This window comes from Microcaecilia unicolor, chromosome 10 (assembly GCF_901765095.1).
Source record: "Microcaecilia unicolor chromosome 10, aMicUni1.1, whole genome shotgun sequence".
Lineage (NCBI taxonomy): Eukaryota > Metazoa > Chordata > Amphibia > Gymnophiona > Siphonopidae > Microcaecilia > Microcaecilia unicolor.
In genome coordinates, this window is record NC_044040.1 from 40,203,991 (window position 1) to 40,229,140 (window position 25,150).

Sequence of the window (25,150 nt, forward strand, 5' to 3'; positions counted from 1 at the left end):
TACTGCCACATGAAGCATGATCTCTGGTCTGTTAGTAGCATGAGTGGCAGTGCATTTTCTAAATGACCTGTGATGATATCTCTTAATAATCATGTACTACACATTTCTGCTTCCTTCAGACTCATATTCCTCTCAACTGCTTCAATCTTCACTAAACATTTATCCTTGATTAATTCTAACTTATTTAGATAAACAAAATGGATATTTTTCAGAGCGGGCTGGGATATGTACTACACCTTCACAGCCTTGGTTGGTGACCTCGGCAAAAGGATTGTCACAGCGATTACACTGCCGCCCAATTACACCAGGTTTACAGGGGCACTGGCCAGTCTCCATATCACAGCCACGTGAATAGGAACCAGAAGCAAAGCAGTCACATGGATAGCAGGTGTCACTGCCCTGAGGTCTGTAGTAGTTATCCTAAAAGAAGTAAGAACAGTTTATACCAAAATATACACAGAATAAGTCTAACATACTCATATCACTTTTAGCTTCTTGAGGTAGAACACCACAGGGTTGATATACAAAAGTGATTTAACCAGCCACAAATGGCTCCTGACTTGTTAAATTGCACTTAACCAGTTATTTCTTCACAAAAACTTTCTGTAGCCCAAATGATTTACATGTTATCATCTGCTGTGCAGCCCTCAGGTTTCACAGCCATTGATGTATCCTATCCATTTATGTTTTTGACCCTTCCCCTTCCTCGTGTGGTTTAATTGCTTCTTATCTCCCTGCCCTTATATTGCATCACATCCTGTCTGTTTGATTAATGGATCATCCTTATGTCTGGCCCGATCCAACAGACTAAAAGAACAACTGTTCCTATCTTCTGTTTTACAAGGGAATTAGATCTCAGAAGACTTTTAAGCTCACTCTTCTCTGTGTCGGGAACTTATCTATGGAATTGCTTTCCCACTGATATTAGAACAGATAACTACCCTCAGCTTTAGGAAGAAGTTAAAAACCGTTTTAATCCCAAAGACAGCCATGTGATAAACCACAACTGCATGGTACACACTAACTGTTCACAGGACTGCTTTTTTTTGTAAGGTCTCTGCATCTTCTCACTGTTATAGGCTTGATTTCTCTTGCACTGTGCTAAGCAATGTAATCTAATTGATGTAAACCGCACTGAACCCTGTAAATTTTAGTGGTATATAAGACCTAATTCGAATTTATATTTTAAGTCTTGTAGCTCAGGCCTCTATCTGTGGTTTTCCTTTTTAATCCCTGCTTTTAATTACAGATTTTATGTAAACCACTTAGATATTTTTAAATTAGCAGTATACTAATAGATGTGAAATGCAATTATCACCACAGACTGCTAAGCTCAAAGCCAGCTATTTTGTGCATGGTTCAGGAGTGAACTCAGCATTCATGCGGTTAAGTGCTGATATTTAGCACTTAATCGCCTAAATTCAACAGTTAAATCAATTCGTATAAAAGTCAGCCTATCTTTGTGCAGTATCGCTTATGCAGTTAAGTGCGGAATATTGCACTTAACTGCATAAGAGATAGCCGGACACATAAACCCAGATATTCAATGCGCTGCCCAGACATGGCCCGGCATTGAATATTTGGGAATAACATTGGGGTCGGCTAAAAAAAGGCTCACCACCACTGGCTGAATATCGATCCCCACATGGCTATTTTTCAATAATCTTGTTTCTCTACCAAAACAATCCTTTCTTGAGAAGAAACTGCTCAATCCAATATTTTCTGCAGTACAATCAACTGCATGTTTATAACTCTTAGGGCTGGTTTGAAAACATGTTATTACACTATGTAACAGTCTTTCACTGGATGGTCCCTCTCATCCCTCAAAGCAAATAAAGTTTGGTGGCACACATGGAGTCTATTTTTTTCACCTTACACCGGCAGGCTCCATTGGTTTTATTACAGTCCGGATCAAACCCTTTACTGACTTCACAGTTGCAAGGACCACAGATAGGGTTTCCCCACCATCCTTTGGGGCAAGGCAAGTCGACTCTGTAGGGGAAAGTAAACTGATTACTACAGGATTTCTCCAAAGATATTAGTTCACATGTCATACACATAGGTCGAGAGGCTGCTCTCAGTCCAAATGGACAGATTCTTCCACAGTTTTCTCTGGAAAAGGCAAAAGCTTCTTGCTGCCCATGTACAGTAGTACCAAATTTCCCTTTCAGGTCATATAAAAGGCTTTAAAGGGTGGACAATAACTCCAAAGTAGAGAAGAGAACGTCTTTTTGCCTGGTGATAAGTAATGTCACTTTCTCTGAAGATTAGCAGTTCACTGAATCACATTTCATGGGACTGAATAGTTATATGAGGTATCTCTAATAAAAAGGAGGACCACCACACCAGTAGACAGGAGATAAATACTTTTGTTTGGACTAATTCTCTCAATCCCCCCCCCCCCCCCAAAAAAAAACAAACGAACAAAAAAAACACAAAAAAGAACTTGTTTTTTGTTAAGAAAACAAAGAAGATAACCCAGAATCATTCTAATGGACATTAAGAAGGCTGGAGAGAGTGCTCAACCACTTTAAATTAACTGGAAAACTGAGCATTCATAAGTATTACTATATTAGGTCAGACCAAAGGTCCATCAAGCCCAGTATCCTGTTTTGAGCAGTTGCCAATCCAGGCAGAATCCCAAAAAGTAGTAATATTCCAAGTTGCTTACCTCCAAAGCATAAGTAGTTGCTTTTCCTAAGTCAACTTTAAAAGCAGTTTATGGACTTTTCATTTTTGAAACCAGCTATGTTGCTTTTACCACATGACATCCAGAACTACTATCCCACTGGGAGACTGTGTCCAAATATTCACAGAATATGAATGTTTGGACTGTGAACTAAATTCTGTGTCACAGTTTTGCAAATCTCCTCAATAAAAGTAGATCTTACTGTACCAACCAAACACAGCAAGCAGGGTCTAGGAAGCATTTCTTTTGAAGGAAAAAAATGCTTCCTAGGCAGAACCATGTACAGGATGGCTCAGACATGCTAAGGAAAGAGTCTAAGGCATAGAATGATGGTCTTTTATAAGCTCCGTTACTTCCTTGATCTTCTCTCCATAGGGATTCTCAACACTACAAAGCACCATGATACCCTTGCAAAGATTCATGGCCTTGAAATCAAGACAGCCTGTGGACATCAACAACCAAGGCTAAGTTCTCAATACTCTTTCAAAAGCACTACATGTCATTCAGACTAGATGTTGTGAAATTTCTCTTCAGTCTCCACCAAATAACAAAAAGCTCTGCCTGTTTCTTTTGAGAAATAAATGTAATAAATTCCTGGGCCCTTTCCAGGAATGAATGCAATTACTGCATGACAGAGATTTGGTAATAATGCTATATGGAATTGGAGGATAGTGTTCTTAAAATAATTTCCCCAAAAGTTTCCAGCTCTCAGCCCTGGACTTGGTTAAAGAGGAAGGAAGGAAAGTAAGATTGTTCTTGACTCCTGAGTCTACCCTTTGACTAAGGATAAGTAGTCCAAGGCCTTTCTAGTGTACTTTGGACACCAGCTATCACTGTGGCTCCATGTTCCTCATCATAAGCCTTCAACAACAGCTTCAAGGAAGGCTAGGAGCCTATCCTTCTGGGATGGAAACATTCTGGGTGATGTCTTTGCACAGATGTCACAGACAAAGGAATAATAGCTTTGTATCACACACTTTTTATTGGTTAAGTACATAAGTAGTGCCATACTGGGAAAGACCAAAGGTCCATCTAGCCCAGCATCCTGTCACCGACAGTGGCCAATCCAGCACCTGGCACGCTCCCCAAACGTAAAAACATTCCAGACAAGTTATACCTAAAAATGCGGAATTTTTCCAAGTCCATTTAATAGCGGTCTATGGACTTGTCCTTTAGGAATCTATCTAACCCCTTTTTAAACTCCGTCAAGCTAACCGCCCGTACCACGTTCTCCGGCAACGAATTCCAGAGTCTAATTACACGTTTTATTTGCATTTGGGATAGAGCTTGAAGTCACTGGCTTGTTTCTTAGATATTGTGAAGAAAGAAACAGCTTCATTTGATTTCAGCTTGTTGATTTTCTTCACAAAGATGAACTGGTGACTTTGAACAGGTGGTTTGTTGGTGTAGTCACATCATAGAAAAAGAATATCAAGCAAGCTGAACAGAACAATGAAAAAAATCTGCCAAAAATAATCTAACTAGGATGATCTGGCAAGGTTGGAGCAAAGATCCTGAAGGAAAGGACTTCATGACCTTTGCAAGGCTCCTTAAGAGAAAAGTACATGTCCAACAATTTCAGCAAACAAAATAAACTTAAAGAAGTTACAGGGCCATATTACAGCAGAAACCACAACACACTACTACTACTACTTCTTATCATTTCTATATCGCTACAACACACGAGAGAGAGCTTTTGCCCTTTTCACAAACGTCTTGAAGAATCCATCCATTTGGTGCTAAACATGGTCATGTGACTCATATGTGTGACTCAGTAAATTGTCTATCTTCAGAGAAAAGGCAGATACATTTTCAGTCTTAAAATCACCACTACATAACATAAAATCACAAATGGTTCACAATTTTCATGTTAGCCTTCAAATATGCACTTAACTCAGCATGCATATTGACAAAACACTGAAATCCCATCATGTCAATACAACCCTAGATCTCTTCTAAAAAAAATACCACCAAAACACAGAGTAGTTTACAATTCTAAGAAGCATTTCCTAGAAACAAGGTCACAATCACTATTAAAAGTAAAGCTATAAAGCCCTGTTAAATCATTACTGATGTACAGTTTTTCATCCCAGTGTTAATTAAACAGTAGACTCATCAAACATTAGTTTTGAAAATGTCACCAGGTGGTTCTTTCCAACACAGAAATATCAGGCTGGATTTAAACCCAGGGGGTCAATATTCAAAACAATTTAAACAGCCAGGAGAGGCTCCTGGCCATTTAAATCACTTGTCCGGGAATAACTGGGCATATTCAGAGGCACGTAACCAGAAAAAGTCGCTGAAAAGATTCGGTTAGCACTTAAGCCCAAATTGACTATTTTGTGGGACTTCCAGGGATAGAGTCAGCACTGGTGCCAATATTCAGCACTTAACTAGCTAAGGTAACTGCATAAACAGGATTGAATAAAACCCAGCCCTATCTTTATGTGGTTCACGTTAGCCGGTTAAGTGCTCAATACAGCATTTAACCAGTAAAGTCTTATCCAGCCACATATGCCTGGATATTCAATGCTGATGTTCGGACATGGCTCTGCATTGAATACCTGGGTATAAAGTTGACAGCGTCCCAAAAAAAAAAAAAAACACTGACTGCTGCCAACTGAATATCTACCCCCAGGTTTTCATAGTTTTTGTAAAAGTGACATGCTAAGAAATTATTCCAGACAAAACTTGAAAACATTTGTCCTAACTTACATATTCTCACAATACTGGCCATAGTAGGTCTGTCCACATTCACAGGTATATCCATGAGAAGAACTTGGTTTACGGACACAGGCAGAAACATGCTCACATGGGTTCAGATGGCAAACATTTACACAGTCTTTCCCAAAGTACCCTGGGGAAAACAAGGCAATATAGTTACATCCTCCACTATAATTTACTATTTGGTACAGTTAACACATCTTAAATAAATGGAGATTTTCCTCTCAGATACTGTCAAGTGAGCAGATTATTTTCAAACTAATAAAAAAAAAGGGCCAAGGGTCTGAATATTCCTAAGAACGTGCAAGTTTGGATGTCCCCAATTGCCTGAAACTACCCTCTTACACCAGGGGCTTAGCTATGGGGGGCCACGGGGGCCTGGGCCCCTGCAAATTATGTCCTGGCCCCTGGTTTGGCTGGCGGGGGTCTCCAACCCCCTGCCAGCCGAAGCCTTCTTCAGCGCCGTCTCCAGCACAGCCGCGTTCCTGCCCTGCTCTTCTTGCTCCTCCTGTCCTGTGCACACTAACACTCCTTTATGTGAAACTGAGGAGCGTCAGCATGTACAGGACAGGAGGAGCTAGAGGAGCAGGACAGGAACGCAGCTGCACCGGAGACGGCGCTGAAGAAGGCTTCGGCCACCTCCAGAAAAGGTATTTGCGAGGCAAAGGGGGGTGCGAAAAGGCGTGAGGCGGCGGCGGGGGAGGAGGTGAAGCGAAGCGAGGCGTGGTGGTGGTGGGGGGGGGGGGGGGTGGCGGCGGGGTGGCACTCAAAATGTGTCCCCAACTTCAAGCTCTGGCCCCTTCCCACCGTAAGGTCTGGCTATGCCCCTGTCTTACACATCAATTAATCCATGTCTTACTAAATCAGCCTTATGGCTTATGTTATAGGGAGCAGCTTTCTTTCTTGTGCCTGGAGGAGAAGGCAGGCACATACATCATTTGACAGTAAGCAAAGTTACTCACCAGTAGCAGGTGTTCTCCGAGGACAGCAGACATATATTCTCACATGTGAGTGATACCAGTCATGAAGCCCTGTGTGGACACTGCCATAGTGCATTGTCAGTTTAAGTCTGAGGCAGTGCCTCCACCACACCTTCCCGCTAAAGTGTGGGACCAGGAGTATAATAATAAAGATAAGAAGACAACTCCAAGGAGAGGTGGAAAGGATGTGAGAATATATGCCTGCTGTCCTCGAAGAACACCTGCTAAAGGTTAAGTATCTGTAAGCTTGAATAGACTGCATATGCATAGGCCTGAGAGCTCCTCTTTGAGCATAGCCCAGAATTTTTCCTGTAGAGTAGGAGTCGGTACCGGCTGAGAAAGTAGTGTGGAGGAAGTCTGAGTTATAATTTGCGCAGGCATAAGAGATCTGAAGGACCTCAAAGGTTCTCGATGAGAAATAAGTTGTAGAGAAGGAGAGATTGTGGCATGGACACGTCTCATGTATTGAGGATGTTGATGAAGGGGAGGTGTTGACAAGTGCCTGGAGGGACAACGATTGGCAATGCTTTTTAGGCTTTTTATGCTGCGAGTCCCTTGATGCACATGGCACCGACAAGGAGGATGTGGAGTCCCTAAATGGTCACACCACCAAGTTCGATGTCGGACATTGTCGATGTTGAATAGGTGCTCTTGATGCTAATGCAGGTTTTGCATCCAGTGCCGAATCCCTCTGACATGCTCGATGCTGAAAGAAAAAGTTTTTCACGCAGAGGCCACACTGTATGTGCTGGAGCTCTGGACCCAGGCACTAAACACACCAGTTATGGTCCTATTGCATCAAGTACACTTTTTTAAAGCCACTCAGTTCCCCTGTTAACATGGAGGGAAAGAATGGCCAATGCAAGACCAAAAGGCTCAATGGCCAGGGGAGCTCCAGTAATTCTGTAACTGAAAATGGTCGATGCTTCCTGGCCGAAAGAAGGGCTCAGAAGCCTCAAAGGATGAAAAAAGAAAAAAAAAAAAGAAAAAGAATCTGAAAAAAAACCCAAACCAATATTTTAATAAAAATTAGAGAAAAAATACGGGGGAAAATGTCCCAAAAAAGGGAAAGCACCAAATAGAAAGTTTGACGCGCTGAGGAGAGATTAGAAATCCAACCTCTCTGCTTCACGGAAAAAGCTAGACTGCTGGTCTCGTGCTTGAGCGCTGGGCGGAAAGGCGCCCATGCATGCGCAGTGGGGGCACTGCCTCAAAGTTCTAAAGTGACAAGTGTACTATGGCGGTGTACACAATGGGCTCTGTGGATGACGTCACTGACATGTAAGAACATCATGCCTACTTGTCCTCAGAGAACTAAGACTTAATAAGGCCCATGTGAGATGTAAGGGGTGAAAGAAAACAAATCTAACACAAAAAGAATTTCCCTGGACTGTACAGACTTCAAGACACTGAAATGCTCATAAAATCTATGCTAACTATTGTTAAAATCCATATTAAGTACTGTTAAATAGATATCTGAACTCTGTAATCTCCTGTAATTGGATTACCTGGATCACAGTTACAAGAGTAGCTCTCCCACTCATCACTGCAGTAGCTATTTTGGGGGCATGGACTAGCATCACATGGGTTGTCTACTTCACAACCATCATCCACTTTGATCACTGTCGCATGGTTCATATTGAGGGTTGCAATGTTTGTGGATGTTTCTCCCATCCGTACTCCCTAAAAATTGAAAATTCAACATGACAAGAAAAGCAACTGTGTTGAGGTTAAAATGGCTACACTCTTTTACCTAAGTTTTAGAGCAAAGATTCACAAGAATAATGCAAGAAAGCATTATTCAGGGAACAGCAACCAGCTAGCCAACTGGATAGTGTGTTTTGTAATGGCAATACCAGGTTTATTGAAGTAAAAAGGATTGGGTGGATTGTCTAAGGAATTTAGTCTGCTTTGTGTAGAAAGCTTGTATGCATCCAATGTGAGTAAGGTGCTCAAACCTTGATAAACTAGACCCATAGCATCCTGACTTTAATCCATGTTTTTAAACACTAGACCAAAAGCAAATTTCTTTGCAAATACTGAAGATCTAAAAATACTGTTAGCTTCATTTTCTTCACCTTACCTTCATACAGCCATGGAAGCCTTGCTTTACAGAGTCTTCCTCCCCAGAAAGACCTCCAACAAAGATGTTTTTCAGTTTTAATCCAGGCAGTTCATTCCCAATCTCTATAGAGTTCTATTATAACCAGTAAAACATTAACAGCCAGGTTTAAAAATAGAAAACATTTAGACCAAATTTTATTCCTACATACATATCTCTAACACACAGGACCCTAAACACAACACATTCTTGTATTATTAAGCTGCTGGGAAATATATGTTGGCCTGATTATCCTTGCTCCAGTTGTAAAATAAGATCAAACTGGAGAGGTGAAATGAACCATTGAAATCATACAAAAATAATTACCCTGAGGGCTATATGTTGTGATTCCTCCCCAAATAATAAGTACCCAAATAAATACCACTATATTCCATCTATATATAAGATGTATCTATTAGCAATCTCTGAATTTGTACAGCAGTTTCAGTCCATAGACTTCTACAGGGGCTAATACCGCCTTACCTGATATATGCCATAGTCCAAGGATAGGATTGCAAGGTATTTGATGTCCTTGCCATCTTTAGAACTCTTTAGTTCCACTAATGCATGATGCCACTCGCCGTCGCTTACTCGTGCTTGGGACAGCTTCAAGCTAGCCACCAAGCTGAAGCCACTGTACACTTCTAACTGTAGATTGCTGTTTAGTATCTGTCAGAAGCAAACAGAATCCTCAATCAGTGTTTGCTTTCTCTATTTCACTAGATGACCTATGAGTACCTCTCTAACTAGATTTCATTTAATTTTTGTAATTACTTGATGTCTAGACACTGAAAGTATTAGATATCAAAATACTTTCAAAATAAAAACCATCAGCACATAAAAAGAATAAAAACTAATGGTTAATGTGTTTTCTTTGAAGTACAATGCACACAACAGGACTATTGATCTCATTTAGAGTAGAAGTGTGAAACATATGCCCCCCCCCCCCCCAAGACTCTTTAAACCAACTTGGTGACATCAGCAGGTCTTTAGAAAGAGCTCCTTGATTCTGCTATTTCTCTTGACTATCACCTGACACTGGAAAGACCCCAAGGGTACCTGCAGTTCTTCAGGGAATACTTCTGTGCCCCTCCCCCCCAACAAAAAATAGTTCCCTGGCTGAGAACCTGGAACATGAGTGGCTACATTTTTATCTCTGTGCTCCTTTGCTATAGATTTTTGGCACATGTAGGATATTAAGCTCCTTAGTCAAGTAATAGAGCCATTCAGTAGGAATTTTTATTTAGGAAATTTTTAATTCTTTGAAATAGTTTGTATCATAAAGTTATTGTACATAATGGGTAAAGAGCTTCAGGTGGCTATTAAGAGCCTAAAAAAATGTACAGCTCCAGGCCCGGACAGCTATTCACCTGAGTTTTATAAGATCTTATCCCTTCTTCAGTGTGGTCCTTTAACTGCCTATTTTTCTGAAGCTTTGGAGAATGGTGTCTTTCCACCTTGGATGAATGAAGCACTCATTACCTTAATACTGAAGCCAGAGAAGGAGAAAAAATGTGCCAGAGCTCTTATAGTACAAATATTAGCTACTCGGTTTGCGGAGCACTTACCATCCCTCATTAGTGATGCCCAAGTAGGTTTTGTTAAGAGCTGACACTATGTTTTGAATGTGTGTAGGCTTTTCTGGCAATGTCTCATGCTCAGCCGACTAGGCAGCCTGACATGCTTGTAAGTTTGGATGTGGAGAAAGCCTCTGATAAGGTGGCCTGGCCTTATCTTTCCAAACTTTGCAAAAAGTGGGGTTGGGGGGGTGGTTTTATCGAAATATCAGTCTCCTTTATGCCAATCCCACGGCCTAGGTTTTGGTGACTGGGACCAGGACTGTCTCCTTCCTGACCCATTGTGGCATGAGGCAGGGCTGCCCCTTGTTCCCCCGCCCTTTTTTGTAACTATAGCCTTTCCTATGTACTATTCAAGGTGAGATAGATATCAATGGTGTGCATATTGGTCCTCATGAGGTCCAAGTTCTTGCATTTGCCAATGATATCCTCCTCACTCTTACCCAACCCCCAGGAATCCTTGGACAGGTTTTTTGACTTAGTAGATGAATTTCACTATTATTCTGGGTTTACCCTCAATCTTCATAAATCTACAGTATTACCCCTGCAGGATAAGGTGCGGGATACCCGGAGGACCCTTTCCCTTTGTGGTGGGCACTGGGATGGATTACATACTTGGGGTTATTATCCCCCAAGACTTGTACAAACTATGCTCAGAACATAGACCCCTTACTGACTGCAACGAAGACCAAGTTGCAAATTGGGTGTGCCTTTCCCTTATCCCTGTTGGGTCGTATAGCTCTGTATAATATGATGCTACTCAATCCTCAGTGGTTTTACATTTTTCAAACCCTCCCTTTGGTATTTTTGCTTAAATATGATAAATAGCTCACCTGTCTCCTGAATCACTATTTATGATGTGGCTGCAGAGCCAGAAAGACTCTTTCAAGGGTTTATTTGCCTCGTGACAGGAGTGGATTGGGTCTGCCCAGTGTGCGGTTATATTTTCTAGCCTGTATCACGTGTCACATTAATGATTGGTATCATCTTGTTACCCACTTTTCTTATACTCCAGCTAAGTTATTTCATCATAGTTGTGTGTTACACACACAGGCCAGTTTAGAAAGTTTCTTTCGTAAATATGTCAGCTGGCATGCTTAACCTGGTGATGGGTTTGTAAAACTTTACACCTTTCCTCTGTGGCTTCCCCACTGTTGTCTTTTCAAGGTAATGGTGCCTTTTCTCCAGGGCTTACAACTGCTGTCTTTAAATCCTGCTGCACTAAAGGCTTAGCCCTCTTATATCAGGTTCGTACAGCAGAGGGCAAACTCTGTTCTTCTGCTTCATTGTGTGCAGATTATGGATTAATGCCCTCTGATGCTTTTCCTTATTTACAATTATGCCATTATTTTCTCACGCTCTATTCAACCTCGTTGACCTGGATCACAGATTTAGCTCTTCCTATTACAGCAGACCAGCTCCAGCGTAGTCTCCATCTGCTTACTACTAATGTACAACACTGGGACTTACAATATAAATTGGTCATGCGACTGTATATAGCACCTCATCATGTCTATCAAGTCTGATTTGGAATTACTGATCATTGTTGCAAGTACAGTTGCTCTAAAGGATTTACTGGCTTTGTTTGCCGGGCCCTTCTTATGGGGAAAAAGTGCACCCTTCGGCAGTGGCTGCTGCTTGATTGTCCTACTTTATCACATTGACTTGATTCTTCAAGCTGCTTTTGAGCGCCAGGAGGTGCGTGACTTGACTATCCCAGTAGGCTGCCACTACACTACCATTTGGGAACTTTTTGGACTTCACTAACTTCAGTGACTTGTAGTCACACCTTGAATGCCTAATCAACCTGTGCTCCTATTTGTGGCACCTACTGTTTTACCTCATCCTCAGTGTCATACCCACTGTTGTGTCTAGAATTGGGGTGGGAGGGGGGAGGAGGAGGTTGGGTGGGAGGGATGATTTAAGATTCTGAGGTTTGGATTTGTTTGACCAATGTTAACTTCCTGGTCTGGGACAGAGGAATGGCACAGCTGACAGCTGCATTCCTGCTCCGTGCACCCCCTTGCTCGTAGGAGGGGAGTGCTACACCTCAGGTAGCATCTGAGATAGGTAAGCCGCTGAAGAACCATAGCTGATTCAGCCAAAAGGGGGCAGTGAGAATCATGGTCTGAGCCCCTCTCCCCAGGGGTACTGAAGAGGAGTGAAACTTGGATTTCACAAGAATGGTGAAGAAGCTGTTGCTTCTTAAATCTAGGAGCCTTCTGACTTCTGTACAGAGTCAACTTTTTTACAAAGAAACACAGAAAATGATAACAGATAAAGACCATATGGCCTATCTATACTGTCTACTACCCCCTTCCTTTCCCTTAGAAATCCTACATGCTTGTCCCCCTGCTCTCTTGAATTCATGATGCAGTCTCTGTCTCCATCAGGAGGCCATTCCACGGATTCACCACCTTTTCCATAAAAAAGTAGAGATTCCTTACATTACTCCCAAGTCTATCCCCTTTCACCTTCATCCCATGTCCACTCATTCCAGAGTTTCCTTTCAACTGAAAAAGACTTGTATCCTGTGCATTTATCCTGAGGAAGCAGTACAGTATAGAGAGTGAAGTACTTCTGTGAATGGAAGAACAAGACTTGGGAGCGATGGCATTTGATGGTCTTAAGGTGGTCAAATAGGTAAGAAAAGGTGGCAACAAAAGTTAGGATTCTTAGGTGCACAGAGAGAGAGGAATGACCAGCAGGAAAAAGGAGGTGATAATATAAGTCTCTGGTGAGGCCTTGTATAAGTCTCTGGTGAGGCCCCATTTAGAGTACAAAAAAGTCCAGCCCTTCAAGACTGGATAACATAGCTAAGGGACTAAGAAAAACATTAAGTAATACCAGTGCCAGCAGGTGACACAAAAAGTGATAGTTCTTCTATATTCTCATCTCCATGACTTTGAGGATTCTGTGAATGGGCAATGTCATAGCTTCCTTAAAAGAGAGACAATGAATTGGAATATGTCCAGGTTTCTTCCTCCATTTCTCTTAAAAGGAATGGCTTTTGCCATTTCCCTGATAAACTCAATGAAGGACAGTTCCTCATTTAGGAACTTTCTCATTTAATGTGGTAGATATGGATCTGATGGGACACCAGTCAAACTCTCATCTTAAGAGAACACTTCTGGATCATAGTTAGAATCCCGGGAGTGCTTACAACCAGGCCTAGAAAAATACTCTGGAAAAATCTGGGTCTCTGCCTGTGTTAGTCTCTGCCTTGGTGTGAACAGGCCTTAAGTGAGAGCAGCAAGATACTGAGGATCTCCAATATCCGGGTTAAACTGCATCTCCTGATGCACTGAAGATAAACAGTAGTACAGCAGACACCAATCACAAGGCCCTTCAAGGTCTTTGCGTCAATGTCTCTCTTGTAGGCAGTGAGTAGGTCTTGAGGACCATCTGGATCTCTCGCTGTACAGACATCGATGGTATTTAAGGTAATGAAACAAATAAAAGAGTGAAGACATTTGTGTGTGCATCGCTAGTGCTATTAATATTCTGATTTAAGTGTGTTTCATCGCTGATCTAATCAAATGCAGCTTTCATGGTTGGTCATATGGTTGAGTTGACCTACGTAAATTCTGTTTGCTGCCCTATAGAGCCCCTGATGAAGGTCTGCATGCCGAAACACGGCCCATGTTGGGTATTACTTGTATGCTGCATTTGAAGAATGTGGATATATGTTTTTGAAGAATAAACATGGTTAATACAATTTTTAGTCGTCGTTTTGGGACTGATTTATGGTAACTTCCACCCTGAGTTGATATATTGCAGGTACTGAGGCTGCAGCACTGTGCTGAACAAAGAATCGCTCCATCAGCTCATCGAACTTCCTCATGAACAGCTCCTTAAAGGCTGCCACTGACAAAGGTTTAAGAGACACAATAGATATGGCCACATCTTCTTGAGTCATTTGGGGTGTCTATCAGAAGCCTGGCCTCAGGTCCTTGGAGGCTGCCACATCCTCACCAGTACCTATGAGGATGAGCGGACCCCAGTGTCTTGGTGTTCTCAATGTCTCTGAGAATGTGCGATGTCAATGAATCCCAGCCTTTACCCAGTACTTGGCATCATAAGCAGTCAATATTGAAGACAAGGACAAATCCTTCTTCTTCAGGTAGGAAATGGAGGTGACCAACCCTAATGGCCTCTATTGATGCTCATTTTCAAGGGTGATCAATGCACTCTCAATGCTGATGCATCGCCAGAGTTCAAATAAGTTCTTGGGTCCATGGATACTGATTTCTCAGATGCTGATGAATCAAGCTTAGAGATACCAAAAAGTAATTTGCACTGCTTTTCTTTACTGGACCTCTCTCTGATATATGTGAATACAAATCACATTGAGAGGATTCATAGTCATTCCCTAGGCATTGCAAGCACCAATTATGTCTGTTACAGATGTGGTTTTGCCACACCAGGTGCATCTTTTCAAGCCACTGGGGATTTCTTTTGGGACATATCACCAAAAAACACAACCCCAGTGAAATCAAATAACTCAGCTTTGAAAACAAAATACCTGATTGGGATTGTCCAGAGCCCTCAAAAGAGGCCTGTACTGTGCAAATGAGAAAAAAGAAAGGAAACAAAAACCAGCCAAAAATCCACCTACAGTCATCAAAGCTGGAATAGCATTCTGGGTCTGGCCTCATCCATGCTGGGAGGACTTGCATCCTACTTGTCCCTTAGAGAAACAGGAATTTGCAAGCAGGCAGGGGAAGAATATGGGAGAAGAGGAAGAAAGGTGTGGCTGACCCAGCTCCCTTTTCTGCGGACTGCTTTCTTGCTACTCTACAGGGATCGCCAAACCCTAAGGCAAAGGATCGATTTTGCAGCCCCAATTCAGCATTATGAGGAACCAGGAACTCTGATGATAAAATAGTGCTTCCTAAAGCTACAGCTTGCCTAGGAAAAATACGGTGGGTTAAACAGAAAACACAAACGTCCTTGTTGACTGCTGGGTAAATTGAAACAACTTGAATCAACTTGCAGTACGTAATTATATGATGTCATTAAATCAATAATACCCAATTATCTTTTCTTTTTAAATAGGCTGAGATAAATGTTAACATATTAGCTTATCAAAGTGTTGGTGCTTTTCTCTTCCTTTCACATAAAGTGAGTTAAAAGAATCTGATCTTCTATACTGCTGAGCTAAACAATGGATCAGAAGAACCTGCTTTTCCATACAATTGAAAGGAAACAGTGGGTCACAATAACCTGTTCTTCTAAACTGATGAAGGAAAGCAGTAGTCAAGTTGAGCTTCCTTTTCAACACTAATGAAGGGAAATAGATTGTCACTGAAGAGAAGCAATGGGTCAGTCAAACCTGCTCTTCTACACTGTCCAGAACAAACAATATATCAGAAGAATCAACTCTTCTATACCAATGAAAATAAGCCATGTATTAGAATAACCTGCTTTTATAAATGAAGAAGGAAAGCAATGGATCAGTCAAACCTCCCCTTCCATGTCTCTGAACAAAAGATTTTGAACTTTTGTACCAGTGACAGGAGGCCCAGATTTAGGAACAGACAATTGACTCCTGCACCAAATCTTCAGAGACATCAAAGTGTCTTCGCCATTACTATGCCTTGAACTGGGCCTGTGATTGGTAAGGGCTGCCAGCTCTGCAGAACTACCCCTTCTCTAAGTAACGTCAATGTGAGGTCTGTCACCATTGCACGCTAAAAGGCTTTGCAGCAACTGGCAGAGATTCCTATCAGTTTGGAAACCCATGCAAGTGACAGAGTACTGCAGGGCCTATCAGTGTGCAAGGGCTGGTATGCCCCTTGCTGAAGTTTCTTTTGGAAGACAAGCTGGTGTTGTGGGGCTGGCGGCATTTCCTGACAGCAATGCAGGCAAGAGCAACTGACCCTAGAAGGGAGGACCGAAGAAAGGACAGGGGTAATGAGGACTCCCATAATTTTAATCCATTACTACTATGGCCACCCTATGCAAAAGGGAGGCTAGCACAAGACTACATAGATTTGCAGAGACTGCGTATTGGCTTATTTAAAATCCATTACTGTCTGTCAGTGAAACCTGCTCTTTGATATTACTCAGAAGATATGGGTTAAAAATATTTACTTTTATATAATTCTGAAGGGAAGGAAGTTGCTTTTCAATATCAAAGATGAGTTAATCTTTCCTCCCTATTAGAGGAAATTCGCTAAACTAGTGATAAATGCAGATCAATGAAACTGACACCAGAAAATGTACGGCACAAAGCCAGGACTATAAGGAGAAAATTGCTTTAGCTTTCCATGTTCATTTGTGCCATAGGAAGCTTGGTAATAAGTAACTACTCACTTTAGCTTTTGTGACACAGCTGAAGACAACGTAAACAATAAAACCCAGCAAACTTGGCACTATCTCTCCTAACAGTTTCAAGTATGAATAGACCAGTTGTTATAGTCTATGGTACTGCATACTTGTGTTTCCTTATTTTGCATGTAAAAAAATCATTTTGGCCACAGCTTGGGCCTGTAGAATCAACAAAGGGAGCAATGTGAGACACTTTATATTATTTGTTTTACTTTGGATATTGTACGTACTTTTGCCCAAAGGTTTTCTTTGGATAAAGGCTCAGCTTTTGGTTAATTAATGAAGGTACTTTGAATTATCTGGATAAGGAATATCAGCATCTCACCTGAATGTTGATCTTGGAGGAGGAGCCAGCATTAGCCTGCATTAACATGCCATTAACTTGCCTAGTCCTGAACATCAGCCCAATGTACCATGGAACAGAGATGGTGATATCCAAGTCATTCCAGAAGACGATACTCTCACCGTGAAAATGCTGGGGAAAAGGCATAACTGGAAAGAGAGAGCACAGATGTTGCTTTCCAGTGTTGTACCAATACCCTTCATAGTATTGCAGCTATGTTTCCCATCACTTATATTTAAGGCTTAGACAAAGTGAGCCTGTCTGTGCAGAATCTAAAAAGAACAGTGTTGGAGCAGTGAGTGCAGTTCCCTCCAAACTAGTCTAGTAGGCAAACTGATCTGTTTCCCAGATCTTGTGTATGCAACATATTTCAGGAACATTCAGTGTGAGTAGCCAGTGGTTAGTGCAGTAGACTTTGATCCCGGGGAACTGGGTTCAATTTCCAAAGCAGCTCCTTGTGACTCTAGGAAAGTCACTTAACCCTTCATTGCCCCAGATACAAGTACCTGTATATACTATGCAAACCGCTTTGAATATAGTTGCAAAAAACATAGAGGCAGATGCAGCAACCAAACGTAAAAAAATCTAAATCGTTAAAGTCCCTAACGATTTTAAAATAACGAAAAATGCACCAAAAAAAAAAGTCACACATGCTGAGATCGGTATTGAAACGTACAATGTATCAAAGAATCACAATACACATCGTTAATCGGCCCCCAAATCATGCGCAGAGCAGCCAAGCGTTATGTTAGCTGCTCTGCGCATGCCACAAACAGTCAAAACACAGTCAAATCACAAGCACATGGCTCCCAAATCAAAACAAAAATAAAAAAAAAAGGGTCGGGAGGGGGCAAGGGCGCTCATCAGGAGCGTCCTGTACGGGCGGCCTTGCCCCCCCCCCCGCTGCTAACCACTTTCCGCCGCTCCCCCCACCCCGAAAAAGCAAAATTCTAGCAGCCCCTGCCCCCCTCCCTTCCTCGCTACTCTGTCTCACCTCAGCTCCGCCTCCTGACATCCTCAGCCCTGTGCCCCGCCCCCTCTTGGGGTCATCGCCGCCATTCCCCTCCTCCATCGGGCCCCCCTCCCTCTTACCGGGCCCGTGCAGCGCCTCTCTCCTCTGTCCGAAGGCGCTGCACGGGCAAGAAGAAAGCTGATGCCTGCCTTCGCCCAGCTTCTGTCGCGCGTCTCTCTCCTCCTGGGCCCGCCCCTGTCTGACGTCGGTAACCTACGCCCTTGCCCCCTCCCGATCCTTTTTTTATTTTTATTTTTTTATGTGTTTTCTGACGTCCTTTGGACCAATCACAGCGCTTTTAGCTCTGCTAATGCGCTGGGATTGGCTCAAAGTTTGTTTATTTTTTCACTTAATGATTTTTCCTGGCACAGAGCTGTCCTAACGAGAGGTCCAGACCTCTCGTTAGATTTCCTGCCTTTTTCCTGCGTAAAGGCAATCGGAAAAGGTTAGTGCATGTCGTTTCAATGGGGTTTTCACACTAATTGCTCATCTCCATTCCGTTTTCGTTAGCTGCTGGCTTCCTCGGTAAAAGCCCTTTGATGCATGCAACGGATCAAATTTTCCTCGTTGGAGAGTCATTAAAGGCTCATTTAGCTTTAGTGCATCTGCCTCATAGAAAGGTGGTACACTGAGTCCCATTCCCTTTCCTTTCCCTTATTAGCTACTCTGAAAAGCAGACATGTTTGCAGGAGGATCAGATATATATTATATATATATATATATATATCAGAATTTTATTTATTGATTGGGATTTATTTACCATTTTATAAAGAGATTCACACAAGGTGGTGTACAACAGCTACAGCTTGGAACAAAACTTAATATTTTGTTAAAATAAAATTAGTAAAGTGATCAAACATAAGCTAAATACAATCAATGAGAAGAACTTGGAGATGGCAAATTAAATCCAAGTTGTAGGAGTAATCCAATATAGTATCAGAAATATACACAACAGCACAGTAGAACAATCATATAATAGAAGTATGATAAATGGCATCAGAGTACAAATGAACCATAATAGGCAACATAGAAAACACATTCATATAACAGAGTTGATAGTCACAGATTCAGAACAATACAAATGAAACATCTCGATAGACACATGAACATTGGGATAAATGAATGGCTAACTGAAGGCAAATTGTATGTATAGCTGAAGAAAGTATGTGAAACTGGTCATATAAGCAGAAAATAAAATGAATGAGAAATAGTTTTAAATTTTCAATTATTAAATCATTTAATATCTGTATGCTAATAATGAGCTTTTTTGTGCTGATACCATTGTAGACCATTTGCTGTTTTCATTAATATATGAAGTGTCAAATTAAAGCAAACAAAATGCAGATTTGTTGAAAAACAGTAATTTTGATAAAAATATAGCTTGAAAAATGAATACAAACTGAAACAAATACAGTGGCCCCTAAATGAACAGATATGTGTTATGATAGGGGGTGTATGTCCCTTCACTGGGAATTAGGTTCCCTAGACCAGAGGAGGTTTCTCCAAGTCTCTACAAGAAGACAACTTGGGTTTAGTCCCCACCATTACACTTTGGGTGAATCCCAGGGCCTTGCTAGGGTGGTAGTAGTCAGGTAGAGAAGACTACATGGGAGGCGGCAAGGGAGGGAGGAGGACTATCCCTCTGGAGGTTAGTGGAACTACTTCTGAGAGGAGAGAGAGAGAACAAAAAGCTGAACAGCTGAGAGTTTGAATGGTCTCAGTTCATTTGCACTGGATTTACATGGATGAACAGTATCAGAAGCCCTGATAACTGAAAGACGACTCTGGGAGCTTAAATGGAAAGAGACCGGGAGCAGGGGAGAGCTATTGGGACCCTCTGGGCCTTGCCCTGACCTATGAACACAGGAAAATGTTTGAGGAGTTAAAACTCACCCTGAGAGGAAAGGGGACCCTTAGACAAGATTCTCTAGCAGAGGAAAGTAGGAAGGGGAGACCGATCTCTCCTTACGAGTAGAAATGTCTGGTCGACACTCGGCTCGCATTTTCGGCAAGCGGTGCTTTGGATATTGGACACTTGGTTTGTACTTTCGGCAAGCGGGGCTTGGGATACTGAACACTCTGTTGGCACCTTTGGCAAGTGGTGACTTTATGGTGGGACACTCGGCCTATACTCTCAAGTAGGCGGTGCATCGTTCACATGTATGCATAAGTAATCACATTCATAAAGCTGTTCATAAAGGTAGTTAATAAATTCCAATAAATAATAATAATAACCACCACCACCACCAAGACCTCAGTGTAAAGTTTGAACTACAGCATAGGGAATCCCTGGCAACGTTTCCAGAAGAATGCTGCAGTAATACCTGGTTGTTCCTAATTGTAGGAAGTATTTTATAGCAGCTCAAATATGTGGTGAAACAGCACAGGAACATGAACAAACACCAGATCCAAATAGAGCAAATGGATGTGGATATGAGGCCCTTCTTTTATTAATGCATGGGAACCATGAGAGGGTGGAACTTGCAGAACCCTTTTGTCTAACACAGTCAAGGCTCGGAAAGGTTCTTGGAGAGGGCTGTATATACTTTCACTCCTCCCCAGTTTCATCTAAACTAGGATTTCTTCCCAGTTTTGAGGGCTGGGAAAAGAAAGAGCTATCTAAGATGGGCTAATTTATGCATGATGACAAAATGAAGACTGAATATATATGTCACCAATTATTATTTTTAACTATATTCAAGTGGTACACTTCCTTGTTTCAAATGGTGTGAGACAAGATATGGATAACGAGATATCCATGTTTTGAAACAGATTGCAAAGGGGATGGTTGTTTGAAGGGTCTGTTATCAAAGATACATGGGCTGCTAGTTGCCCAAGGTGTCTTTAGGATGAAGCACATAGTAGACTGGGAATGAGACTTGAGGGTGTTGATCGATGAGAAGAAATGGAACCATATTGTGGCCAGTATCACAAAGATTCAATTTCAGCTGCTTTAGCGGAGAATGACTACAAGTTGTACTATTGCTGGAACACCACTTAAAAAAAACCCCAAATAGAATGTATCCAACTGCCTTTAAAGATTGTAGGCATGAGTGTGGTCAGATGGGTAGTCCCATATATGATGGTCTTGCCTAGTGATACAAGAGTTCTGGGAACTGTGCTTGGATTATGTCAAGAGGGAATTTGAGGTTAAGAAGGATCAGATAATGTGCCTACGTCATGATTAACCTAGGAGCATTTCACATAGTGGTTGCTGCGAGAGTGTTTGGTTTCATCAAGGGGTAACATTGCTAAAGCATGGAGGAAACCATCCCCTCTGATGAAAGTGGAATTTTGCAATAAACTGTGGAATTTTTGCTCTCTAGGTTAACCTACTGTTATTAGTATGGGTTGTGTTAATAAGTTTACAGAAAGGTGGACCTGCCAAGAGAAGCTTGAATTTAGGGATGTATTGTTTTATGGGGTTTCTGCTTGTGTTCTCAGTTAAATGCTTATATAGATTAAAACTTAAGTGCAAGCTCCTATTTTTCCTTGGGTTTTGCTTCTAGCCAGTTTAAAGAGAGGTGGTTTCTTGGAGGGGTCAATATGTAACCTGAAATGTTAGTTAAGCTGGCATATGCATTCTTGATTGCCTGTGGATAAAGACTTTGGGTAAGGGAAAATGGCAGTTGGGGGAAATTGGAGAAAAGGCCAGTACATCCTAGCTGAATTTTGAGCTCCTGGGCCAGTCAGATCCCAGAACAACAAGTTTTAAAAATAGCTGGCCACATCAGTGCAGGTTATCTCTTATCTGTGCTAACTAAAGAAGGAACAGCCAGTTCTCTGTAAACAGCTTTAAACATAAACATGCACCACCTGCTGGCCAAACTAGAGAAATACACCTCAAGAAATAATACAGTTTTAAAGGCTTAAATACCCAGTTTTGTCACACCCTGTATTAAAGAAGCAATACAAATTAGAATGCATACAGGGCTGGCTATTTAAGCTAACACCACATCAATACAAGCAAAATTTATAAGGGTACAATGATTCCACATCCTACCTTGCTCACAGTTTTTCCCACCATAATGCAGGGGACACATACACATGTAAGTGTTCCAGTGGTTTACACATGTCCCTCCATTCTGACAGGCAGTGGTGTCGCAGAAGTTCTTCTTAGATGCACAGCCTGTGGTGTAACAAAATATATCCCGTGATCCTTAATATTCATAAACTACTGACTGCATTTCAGCATAATAGTCTCAAACCAGTTGCATATAATTTAGAATATCCCCTTTACTTTTATCAGTTCCAAATATAAACTGTAGCAGAGTCAAATATAAGCATTTATTTTATGGACCAAAGGAAAGCAGTATAAATAGGATTCAAGGCACATAGGGGCACTTGTCAAAATATTTCTTCTTAAAAAGAGAAATCTTGACAGTAAAAGCACTGTAATGAATTGCCTCAGTGTTAGTGCAGTAACAACCGTAACAACCAAACTGATAAAAGGCTGACTCAAAACTAAAAGAATAGCTGCAGGGTAACCCAAATTACTTTTTTTAAGAAATGCCATTGTTTCAAGACAATAAAAACAAATATTAATCGAGTGAAAACAGAGAACATTCACATTCTTCTTCAACAAGGCCTACAATGAGAACCTATAGCCTCACTAAGTCACCTCACCAACCCACTCAAGTATGAACGCCCACCTTCTATAACTACCCTAATCACTCTCTTCCTTCTTCTTTTTCCCCTTCCTTAATCGGTACACATTACGAACTGTATCTGATATCCTGAAATGACAATGTTAACAAATCTATGTAAGCCACATTGAGCTTGCAAATAGGTGGGGGAATGTGGGATACAAATGCAATAAATAATAAATAAATAAAAATATTGTATAACAAACAGAAAATCAGGTATATCAAAACAGCTCTGACAGAAAATAAACTGTTCTTAGACTCCCTTTCTTATTTTCCACCCACTCACATGCCTCTCCTTCCCTACCGCAACAACATATTTCAAAGTAAGGCATGACACGTTTTGCCCTCTATGTATTCTCTCTTTAATTTGTAATTGATCATATGGAATATACCTGCCCAAAATTTTACTAAATGGCTCTAAATCTTTTATTCTATGCACACCATACATTTCTGGTCTACAATGTTAGATAAAGCAGGACCCAGCCTTCAATATTTACAAGACAAATGCTGGAACACACGAGTCTTCTGCACAGTAGTGTACCAAGGGCAGTGGGGGCGGTCTGCCCCGGGTGTAGGCAGCAATGGGGTGTGTGAAGCAGGCGTGCGGCTGTTGGCTCTGCTGGCCCCCTGCACTCTCTGACGTTACTTCCTGTTCCATGGCCATGCGCCTGCTCTGTGCACCACCTTGGTAGGAGGCAAGGAGGTTAGAGGAAAGGTGGTGGGGTGAAAGGTGGTGGGGTGATGTGCACCGGGGGGCACAGTGGCGACCTGCCCTGGGTGGTGAATAGTCTAGGAATGCCACTGCTCTTCTTTCAGGCGTTTACCTCAAGGTAACTCCATTGCCCTTCTTTCTACCTCACATAGCATGCCTGTCCAGTATGGAGGAATTAGTTCTTACCTGATCATTTTCTTTCCATTAGTCCTTCCCACCATTCCAGAATCTGTGGGATAGTCATGTCTATCAACCAGTAGATGGAGACAGAGAACTGAGCTGAGATGTATCTATCTTGGCAGCCAGTCCTGGCTCCTCAGTATTTACATAGACAAGCAGTAAGGAGAAACTCAGGTTAGCAAGGAGTTAAAGGTTTTGTGCATTCTAACACTAAGCTGATGAACAAATATGTGTGGACCTCTCTCATCTCAGGTAAAACCTAATTTCTCCTTCCATTTTGTAGCTTCCCACTATTCCAGAACCTGTGGGATGTTCAAAAGCAATCACTAGGGTGGGATCCTGGCGGAACCACTGCCCTAAGGACCAAAATCCCAAAACTGGCCTCCAAGCGTGCCGCAATGTTCACCCTGTAGTGTTTGGCCAAGGGATGTGGCTTACAAATATCTGCCAGAGACACTAAGGTAGTCACCACTCAAAATATCGCTGTATGCCTTGTAGAATGAGCCCACAAGACCTGAAGAGCCTGTTTCCCCGCAAATAAGCTGAGATAGTCTCTTCAGCCATCTAGCAATTGTGGACTTTGAAGCCATGAGGCCAACCCTCTGTTTACTAAAAAGCACAAACTGTTCAATTTCTGAAACTCATTTGTGACTTCTAGATATCTAATGAGGATTCTATGCTTCAAGCAAAAATACTAAGCCTCTTCTTCTTCTCTGAGAAAGGACAGAACACCAGCCCTCGAACATCCTCCATACCCTCGCATACACTGTTGATGTAGAGCATTACCAAGCTAGAAGCAAGATAGCAATGACTGAATCTGAATAACCTTTTTGTCTCAACCAAGCTATTTCAATGGCCAAGCTGTAAGAACAAACAGGCACAGATCCTTCAAGAGCACTGGACCTTGCTTCAGTAGGCCGTGCACCTGCGGAAGACGGAGAGGACCCCCATCCAGTAGTCGAATTAGGTTCACATATCTCGACTTCCGTGGCCAATCTGGAGCCACGAGAATTATTCAATGCAATCCTTTTCAACATGTGGCCTACTGTGGGCGAAGAAGGAAAGACATACAGTAGATGTGTCTCTGGCCAGGGCTACAGTAGGGCACTGATCCCCTTCAAGCTTGGTTCTTTCCAACGGTTGAAGAACTTGGGCACTTTGGCATTCCTTTTTGTCGACAAGTCTAGAAGCAGAGAACCCCATCGATCCATCAGCTGAAACCCCTGGCTGGATAGTTCCCATTCTCCCAGGTCCAAGGAATGTCTGCTGAGAAAGCCTGCCTCCATATTCAAGGATCCTACGATATGAACTGCTGACAAGCAGAGAAGAATTTTTTGCTGCCCAACGCATGAGGGAGACCACCTCCACCACCATTGGATGACTGTGGGTCACACTTTACTTGTTGATATAAGCCACCGCTGTCGCACTGTCAGAGAAAACTCAGACCAGGGCCCCCACCAGAAAGGCAGCAAAGCTGCGTAAGGCAAGTGATTAATCGATCACTGAGACTCCTGTTGTGTCCAGGTGCCCTGTGCCATTACATTATATATCAAGACTTATATTCCTCAGTCACCTATCCAGTTCAATGCAGATTACAAAATTATATAAAATTCCTGACCAGTACCAGAATAAACAAATATTAAAATGCCATTGTAGCTCCTCACTGCCAGTCAGCCCTGACAAAATGGTGCCCATTCCTGTGCTCTCCTGCATCAAATTGTTCACTGGCTCTGCTAGAGAGCCCAAAGACCCCAGCATATTCAGAAGCTGTGCCAAATCCGAAGATGTGCTGCCACCGACAGTTTCCTCCGCATCCCATGAGATTCCTGACTTGCATGTTTTACAAAGCCCAG

At 42.1% G+C, this 25,150-nt stretch overlaps 1 protein-coding gene across 1 annotated transcript in view; it reads right to left on the reverse strand.

The window, feature by feature from the left end:
* The window catches only part of CELSR1 (cadherin EGF LAG seven-pass G-type receptor 1), a 329,426-nt gene that overhangs the window by 97,089 nt on the left and 207,187 nt on the right, over positions 1–25,150 (reverse strand). Inside the window, 8 exon segments of the mRNA XM_030217205.1 lie at positions 237–420; positions 1,872–1,992; positions 5,405–5,546; positions 7,902–8,076; positions 8,477–8,590; positions 8,978–9,163; positions 16,730–16,896; positions 21,763–21,888. Coding sequence (XP_030073065.1) covers positions 237–420; positions 1,872–1,992; positions 5,405–5,546; positions 7,902–8,076; positions 8,477–8,590; positions 8,978–9,163; positions 16,730–16,896; positions 21,763–21,888 — 1,215 coding nt within the window.